The sequence below is a fragment of the Teleopsis dalmanni genome, chromosome 1, assembly GCF_002237135.1.
Source record: "Teleopsis dalmanni isolate 2A chromosome 1, ASM223713v2, whole genome shotgun sequence".
Taxonomy (NCBI): Eukaryota; Metazoa; Arthropoda; class Insecta; order Diptera; family Diopsidae; genus Teleopsis; species Teleopsis dalmanni.
In genome coordinates this window covers 204,307,364-204,317,224 of record NC_051846.1, presented here as the reverse complement: position 1 = coordinate 204,317,224, position 9,861 = coordinate 204,307,364, and the positions used below count along the sequence as shown (strand labels likewise).

General features: G+C 31.5%; 1 protein-coding gene across 1 annotated transcript in view; it reads left to right on the top strand.

Moving 5' to 3' along the window:
• Positions 1-4,035: 4,035 nt before the first annotated feature.
• The window catches only part of LOC119667104 (putative mediator of RNA polymerase II transcription subunit 26), a 36,642-nt gene continuing 30,816 nt past the window's right edge, over positions 4,036-9,861 (top strand). Inside the window, exon 1 of the mRNA XM_038076389.1 lies at positions 4,036-4,075. Within this exon, the coding sequence (XP_037932317.1) occupies positions 4,036-4,075 (40 nt within the window). The remainder of the gene's footprint in view (positions 4,076-9,861) is intronic.

Below are 9,861 nucleotides of genomic sequence, written 5' to 3'. Positions count from 1 at the left end.
AAAAATGTGAAAAATAGTAAGAATATTTTATAAATTCTTTAATTAAACGTATGTACCAAAATAAAACTAGTTAAAGACTTTAAACAAAATAGTTTTTTAACTTTTTTTTTTTTGTACATTTAGTCCTTTTCTTATGAAAGAAAGTGCTATGAAAGTTCTTTGACTGAAATAAATAAATCAGAGTCTTAATAATTTGTTTCAGTGACTGCAGTACAAAGTCCTACAATGTTTTCATCTTGTTGTACTCTACCTTTAACCTATAAAATGGTACTACTAAAAACGAAAGTACAAGACTTATTTCTTTGCTAGTGTACTTTACATTGTTCCTTTGGCAAAAGGACATTTGTAACAATTTACCATAAAAAACAATTCATATAAAAAACATGGCATAACCCAACAAACGAAATAGTGCCATCATTAGCTCGGTCAACGGAAGTTAGCAAGCAGACAACAGGGTGCTTAACAACAAGGAAATGCAAATAAAAGCATTTTTAAGTGTATAAAAGTGTACAATACACAGTACACAACACAACACAACACAACGCAACACAACACAACACACAAATATACACAAATTACAAAGTACACAGCACAATGTTTTATATGTAAAAATACAAAATATTGCTGAGTTGACTGATGTCATTGTTAGTGTTGTTGGTGTTGTTGGTGTTGTTGGTGTTGTTGGTGTTGTTCGTACTATTGTTGTTGTTTGTCATTGCTGTTGGCTGCAGTATTAGTAGAACAACAGTAGAGCTTACAATATGTTATTGTGGTCTATTACTTGTGCTGATGGCACTAAATTATTGTAGTTTATGGAGCGTTTGATGTCAAATAAAATACTTACATTATGGTAAATTGCGAAAGCAAGTTATGACTTCGTCTCTAATGTCATTTATGCAAATCCAACTTTATTTCCATTTTTAGTAATTGCACTCACATTCCTGTCAAGCAAACATCAAAAGGTGTTATCTGTATACAAATGTTTCTAGAAGTTCATACAGAGATACCACCAATTACTAGAGAATATTATGAAAAATTCATTGGAAGTATTGATGTTTTAAGAAAAATTTTTATGGCAAACAAACAATGCGGATATATGAAATGATTATCAGTTGCCAATATGTTACTTTAATGATGATGACATACTGAAGATATAGGTAAAAAAGATATGATAATATAACTTCTGTAGAGTGCCATGGTAAATAATTCTTTTAATATAAAAGAAAAAATGGTGAAATGTTATCATAAAGCAAATCAGGTCAGTGTGATATCAAACTTGAAAATTGAACTTTAGTCGGTTCAAAAATATTTCTTGGAAGAATTTTTGGTAGACAATGAGTGCTGAAGTTAGTATTATTTTTATTTTTATTGAGTAAGGGATCGTGCACTGCGACCTAAAAGATCTATTCTGCCCCTTTGTCGGGTTAGATTATTTTTCCAAGTCCGATCTCTTTAATGAAAGACAGTATGGATCCTATCTTCCGCAGTCTTGAATCCTTATGATCCACGAAATACCCTCCTAGGTGTTTCTTCCGCTTATGCATCAGTGCAGGGCACTCCCCAAGCACATAGTATGCCGTTTCACTCTCTTCCCTGCAGTATCTGCAGTCTGAGTTGGATTGAATTCCTAACTTCGATAGGTGATTATTCAATCTGCAGTGACCGGTCAGTAATCCCGTAATAATTCTTATGTTAGTTTATGATTGTACTATACAATCTTTAAAGCGTTTTAGGTTGTAAGTCCCTAAAAGCATTTTAGATTGCGAGAGTCTTGGTAGCATTACCCAATAGAGTTCTCTTTCTTTTTTCTCTGCGTCATTCATAATAATGGATAGAGCTCCTTTGCCTAGACCACAGAATGGTTCTGGGCCTATCATTCTTGATGCCATTTCATTACCTTGGATATCAGTATGTCCCGGAATCCATAAAAGGTGTACCTGATTGATCCCACTAAGTGTGTTCAGCTTGTCAATGCATTCCCATACCAGTTTGGATGTTACCTGGTAAGATATGAGTGCCATTATAGCTGCCTGGCTGTCAGTCAGTATTGCAATTTTACGGTTCCGGTAGTTACGTTCAAGATTGAAACTTGCGCATCTATCTATCGCGTATATTTCCGCTTGAAAGATGGTTGTATTGTTTCCTAATGCATCCCAGTATTTTTTGTCTGGTCCATAAACACCAGCTCCAGCTCCCTCATTGGTGAGAGAGCCGTCTGTGTACCATGGAAGTTAGTATAGTCTTATATATTATTTTTGATATAATATAATACCTTACCTTGCAAGACTAGCTGCCACGCAATTACCTTGAATACCATCACCCATGCAAGGTATTATATGTGACCTATAGCTTAGAAAGCTCGTTAAGAGTTTTTAACTATTTATATCGGTTATTGGAGTATACTATAATAAGTTCACACTGTGGCTTTTGATGCTTTCCGTCTAAATATTGTAATATGTAATAGCTATATAAGACCTGAACTTTTTGAATGTTAATCACTATATACTATACTTTTAAAACACTTTATTCTCAATAAACTTTTCCAATCTGAATTAACTAATAGTTGTATTGACATTTTCATTACAAATACAATTCCACATGTTCTCCTATGCTCCAGTAGGAATTACATTTTCTGCATTAAATTTATTTCTGAAATATGCCACCAAAGCAACTCTGTTATATTTAAGGCATTTATTATAAAATATTTGTTTAAATTAACTAACTCAGTTTTTAATTAAGAAATTAAAATGAATTAATATAATTTTTAACGAACTTTTAAAGAAATAGAAATATTCCTTTCATATGCACATGTTAATGCATACTTTTTCTACTTAATTGCACATGTCGTATGAGCAACATTTTGCCACTTAAGTATTCCTGAAGCCATGCATCGAGATATTGAAAATATTAAAAAATAATATTATTTTTTGCCTTAGGCTAATACAAAATCTGTTATAATAATCAAGCATAAATATTTTATTAGCCCTGCAGCCCTGTGTGACATGTGTAAGCCGATGTTGCATGCAGACTCAAACTGAACTGAAGGATGAAGGCATAAAGGCATAAAGGAGCAAGCCTGCCACTATTCATTATAACTGACAAGCTGTCTGCGCTCTGTTTGCGTCCTGCCTGCGCACTTTGTTCAAATATTTTGCTGTGGACTGCATAAAATATTAAATTGTTCATGTCATTTCACTATTACATTGCATGTGCATTTGTCTGCTTACACAAGCAATGTCAGCGCTGCCTGCGCCACCATGAAGCCAATGAAGCGCTCCGAGACGTTCATGACAAGTCTTTTTTATGTAGTACATATCTCAACTACTCATACTGCTGCGCCTCAGTCTTCTGCTAAGAAAGTGTTTCGACGATTTCGTTTTATGAGTGTTTTTGTTGTCAGATGTTTTTTGTACTTTTAAATGCTCTGTGCACTTTCAATGTTCGTGATTTTAGTGACATTATTCGTGCCAGAAGGTGTCCCATGCCTTATGCCTTATGCCCCATGCCCCATGCCTCATGCCTTATAGTCCTTGTGGCAGTAATAGCAGCAGTAATGGCAGTAGCAGTAGTGGCAGTCATTATATTTGTGCCGATTACAGTGACTTACTGACACACGACACAGTTGCGTGTTCAGTGCAGATTTTATACTTACTTATGCCTCACACTGCATTTAACTTTTCCTCTGACCAGTATCCTTGCGGTATTTACTTAACACCGCCACATGCCGTTGATTTCTTATAAGATTTCCTACCATTTGTTGAATTTTCCGAACTCCTATTAAAGTCAACTTGATGTTGCCTTTCTTAAGTGCCTGTAATTTTCCGCTTTCCCATACTTTTCCTACATTTCATTTTCCATTCTCCATTTTCCCATTTCCATTTTTCTTTCATTTGAAAGTTTTTATTGTTACGAATATACATTTGTGTTTTTTGTGTTTTTAAGTTTTTTTCCGCCATTTTCATTTTTGCGTTATTATGTGCACAGTTTTGCAAATGGCGGCATTTTAATAACATTTAGATTTGTGCTGTAATAACAATGGCGGATACAAAAAGTGAAATGATAATGACAGTTGCAAGTGAGCGTGAATCCAGATCCAGGCTTGCCTTAAACTATCGCAAACTGCCAAGTGTAGCCACAATTGTGCGCTTAGCAAACAAAATTAAATTACATTTTAAATAATCAGAGAAATAATGTCATCCTTGTTGAATCTGCAAATAGAGTTAATTTCACTGCTGTTTTCATTTAAATTTCATTTACATTAAATTCTTTTGTCAGGCATATTGACAAGGACACAGTCAAGCTACACAAAGCATTTTCATTTTCAAATAAAATTTATTTTTAGCGAAAGTTTAAAAGGATTTTTTGTTCTTCTTCTTCTTGTTGCTGTTGTTGTTGTGTTCATTTAGTCGGTAGATTTTAGCATCGTTGCTTGATATATAAAATTTTACAGAGAATAATATACTATATTGGGTCACATTATTTTTATACCAAAAAAAATCTAATTACAAAGCAGTGTAATTTATTTTTATGCTCAATGGATGCTGTGGTTAATTTTGTATAAGGAATTAAAAATAAATACTAAAGTAATAATTAAAGTTAAACCGCAGATATAATATAAGATTTTTGCTGTCAAGAAAATTTCAAAAAATATCTACTATTAAAATTATTTTTATATTTATTATTATTTTTATTTCTATTAAAACTTATAATTGTGTGTAGTAAAGCAATTAAATATAAGCAATTAAATATTTAAAGTTTGTTAGTTGCTATATGAATTTATACAAGCTAGCCGAAACAGGAGAGTTATGTGAAATTAAGTGCATGGAACGCAATCCTTTGGACCAATTGCATGCTTGGTGCTGACGAAGTCTTCCTTTCACTCTGCAATTAAAATTACGAAAACAATATTTTATGTTTTCAACGAATTATAATTTAAATTAAAATATTTATAATATTTTTAATAAAAGTAATTTAAATATTTTATTTCAGTTTGCAAATTTTCTTATTTTCATACCATACATATATTTCAAAATATTATTAAAATATAAAAAAATATAACAGGGATAAGATAGGGATTATTAAACAGAATGTTGTTTTATTTATTTATTTATTTATTTTAATTTAATACTATATGTCAATGTGTAATAATTTTAAAATAAAGAAAAACATAATTGCGATAATGTGGGAATTATAATATACGATGTTTTCGACTTAAATTGCAGAAATGTGGAAGATGATTTCTTTATTCCTAAAACTAAAAAAATCAAATGGAAAAAGGTTGCATTTTCAGTATTAAAGAGGTACAGTGCCATTTTTATTCCTACTCTTATAAAAATAGACTTTTCTCAATATTTTTGTCCCTACTAACTTAGGAGTTTTTTTCCAAGAATAGTACCAGAGATTTCATAGATCATTATATTCGACTGTCCCCTTTAATACTACTAATAATAAACATAAATAACGTTTTTTATTCTTAAGTATTTGTCTTGGTCAGCAGTATATATTTTAAGTTGCGATTTATTAAGCAACTTCTTTTCATTTTATTTTAACTCTTTTTTGTCTTTAAGATCCGAGCATTGCATTACTGTATTTTCATTAATCTTGGTTACCAGCGGGGTTTTTTTATAATAATTTATTAAGCAACTTTTATCTTATTTTTTTTTAATCCTTATGTCTTTAATCTTAGTGTTTTTCGTCTTTGGATCCTTGGATCGTTGCACTACCATCTTTCCATTTGTCTCGGCCATAAGTGTGTATTCTAAGTTGTGAATCATTCAAAAATTTTCTTTACTCACTAATTTGATTTTTTTCTATTAGATCCCTGCATTGTACTACTATCTTTTCATCTGTCTCGGTCATCAGTCGGTGTTCAAAGTTGCGACTCATTCAAAAACCTTCTTCACTGTTAGTTTAGATCTTAACGTCTTTTAGATCTCTGCGTTGCACTATCATTTTTACTTTATTAATGTTTTCTTTCTGGAGCTATTACTTCAAAAGCAATTGAAGTTTTTTGTTCATCAAGTTGTAAAATTGAGCAGCTCATAACCAAGAATACGATAACAAAATTATTTCAATCCACTACTGGAATATAGAGAAAGCATTGTCGTCACAAAAACCAACGACCCATAACCATTCTTCTTTCTATTTTTACATACATTCATGTTTATATTAACTTACTCAAATAACGTTATATATAGACTCCTGCAGCAGAAACTAACGTGGAGTGACAATGGTGCCTCCAAAGATTTCGACCGGTCGACCTAAGTGAATGCGAACAAGACCCTTAAATAGTAAAGCGCAGCACTGAAATAATAAGGTTTTGATTCTAATTATTTTACGCATTCCAATAATTAAATGTAGAAAGATGATAAGTCTCTAAAGGCAGTATGCGGTATATAAGGCAGTATATAACTTTGGGAGAAAAAAAATGTTAGTATTTGAAAGCATTAGATGTTTGCCGTTGTTTAAGGGTCAACATTGCTTTAAATATTTGGCCAAAATATACTGACTGTTCTTTCAAGCCTATGGTTGGTAGGGAGGGGTGGTTTTAAGCTAATATTTTAGGTTGCTATTAATATCTCGCATTCTATATTTGACAAAATAATGCAATGAAGTTATACCATTTTGATAAGTAATTCTTCTGGAATAATTTGGTATCATAAGGACCAATTTAACATAAGTGGGTACCGTTAAAAGGAAGACTATACGTATTCTTATTATCTACCAAATATCAGACTAGTAAGTAACCACTGATTAGTAAGTAATTGATTTGTAAAAAAATTATCTCTATGAACTGTTTTACAATTTTGTGAAACTAAAGCAAACTTTTCTTATTATTTTTCCTCAATGTTGTACGGCAAGCAATTATTATTGCCGCTCCTGCTATATTGGTATCCATAAAGTAGGTTAAAAACTTATGTAGTAAATTGCAACGTGTAGTTGGAACTTTTCAAAAACTTACTCATAGTTGTGCAATACAACAAAATATGTTTTAATTTAGTAGAATTTTATATGAAAATATGCCATGAAATGTTGTGCACTTCTCGACCAAAAAAGAAGGAAAGGATTTCTTTAAAATTTGCATGAATCGCGAGTTCTCAGGAAATTTTATTAGCGCACATAATTTGCTCAAACTTTATGTTAATTATTTTATTTCGTATTTTTTTGTTTTTGTTTTATATGAATAATTACATTTTTCTTCGCTGCATAATACAATATGATTTAATACAAGTTTCACAGAATAAATAAATATGTTTAATTTGTGGGTTTTAAAGCAAAATGCACAGCACTCTGGCACATTAAACACATTTTACGTTTCACATACTCGCACGGATAAAATGCAAATATTATAAAAATATTTAAAAATTGGGTCACACGTTGTCTTCCGTTCCATTGCGGTGAACAACGCATTTAAAATTGTGCATTTAAAAAACTTTCCATGTGTCTGTGTGTGCGTGTGTATCTGTGTGTATGGTGTGCATTTTGGTGCATCCTTGCTGAATAGTTTCGTTTGAGTATTCATGTGGGGTTCCTTCTTCTCGCATGTGGAACGCCTTGATATTTATCACGTTGCCGTTTACAATACAAATTCACTTTTGTTCTATTCTAGGTATGGTGGGTCTTCCTTTAATGCTGCTGAGTTATCCTTTATTTTTAGATATATTCACATTTCTATAAACTTTGTTCGACTTGGTAGAAGTTATTCCGTTTCGGTTGAGGTTATCTTCAATGCGTTATTAATAAATGGCATGCAAATGAAAAATGGCGAAAGTGATTATTGTAAATTGCACTTCAGCATACACTAAGTGGTTGAGTGTGCTCCTGTGATTACTTGATCTGCTCCAGTTGAGAGAAATCTACGAAGAATATGGGTTAATGGTTTATGTTATTGATTTCATGTTAAACCAATAAATATTAGAAAAACATTTAATTAATTTCAAAATAAATTATCCGCTTTAATGTTATTAATATGATTAGGAGGTACCACTCGTCGAGTTCTGCGCTTGAGTCAATTTTGTCAGGATAAAACTTTTAGAACTTCTTATTAAAAATTTTAGTAGACTGCTTTTATAATGCAAAAACACAGCAATTATTTGTTGCGTGCCTGGTTATACAGGAATCAATCTGTAATAAATCTGAAGACAATTTCATAGACTAGATCAACTACACAATTCTGTGAATCGACGCCTTATTGTAGTATAAGTCAGTTCACACTAATGTCTCTGATTTAAAGTTGATTTGTAAGTAGCTACTAGCTGGCAATTTCATAAGGACTAGAAGAATAAGCTGGTTCACAGTAAGGTCTTTGATTGAAAGTGGGTTTGTAACTAAAAGAAGTTGCTACTGACATGGTACTCCAGGTAAGTGTCAGGCTAAAGAGCTGGTTTATACATACAACTACAGTACATCTCCCATCACTAAAACAGAGAAAAGATTGTTGGTACATAATATGGTAGGTCATAATGGCCTGCGTTATCATCCTAACAAGATGAGTTCTCTAAAGAAATAAAATAGCAGCTCTGCTTGAAGGCGGATAAGACCTGTACTGATATTTCCAATGACTCTAATGCTTTAATCTGATCCAAGAGAAGATAAACATTAAAATTTTCATTTCATGTTATAAAATACCCAACAACTAACATTTTGTCTTTCATTCGTAGGGTATAGTGTTTAGTTAGATTTGGTTAGCCACACAACATATCTGATCTATTTTGATCTATTGATCAAAAGTTCTGCTGCATCTTGCATTATGTCAAAAGATAATTAAATCGTATGAGTGGAATGATTAATAACAAGTGACGTAAGATGACGTAATGATATAATTGTAAGATTCTATATAAAAAAAAGTAAATAGAAAATGGGTGAAAACTCCTCTCAAAACCAACTTTCTTTTACCTGCACAATATAATATTAAATAACATACAAAAATCATGCATACTAGAATAATTTCTTATATATTTGTTTACTTTCTATTTTTAATGCTGCTAGTAAGCACTTTCGTAGTCGTTATTTTTTGCTGCTTTCTTGTTTAATTTTGATGGCTTTTTCTAAAGTTTGAGTGTGTTCGCTCAATAAGTACTATGGTAATTTTCAATACTGTCAGCTGGCACTTTGGTTTTGGGTTATTTGAAATAATTTCAGTAAATAGGTTTGCTCAGTAGTTGATATGAATTTAATATAGTAAAATCAAATCATGTACCTATATACATAGCTTATTATTTCAGAAAAATTACATTTGCAGAAACTTTATTGTTGTTGTGTGTAATTTTTTCACAATACTTTGTGAAAACTACCAAATATTTAGTTTATTCTATAAAAAGATAATCATAAGTAGATTTCATTATTTATATTATAATTACAATCCTATAACAAGACATATTGACCCAGGACCCCTGTGTCTTAAACGTTTTACCACTGGGGGTTTTACTCTACCTTCTCAGTCTACTACTATTAATCATCTGATTTTCAATAGAAATTTGAATGATCTCATGAAGTTGACTACTTCCAGTTCTTACAGTTTCTTAAAATATAAATCTTCCGCAAAATTAATCTTCTGTCTGGATCAATCATTTTTTCACACCATCATCCTCAAAAATCAAAAATAAAAGAATATAAGGATGGACTTTAATAGATGCAAACCGTTTTTTCTGAAACTTTGGTGAGAGGTTGTTTTTAGTTTTTCTGGCATGATCACTTTTAAACAATTTTATTAAGGTGAGATCCATTAACTAGATCAAATTGATGAGAAATTATAAAGTTTTCCCTATAGTCTGAATTGATATGACATATTTTTTTATGGGCGACTGGTAATTCTTTGTTTTCGCATAAAATATATAAAGATAATATCTGACTGCTGATAAG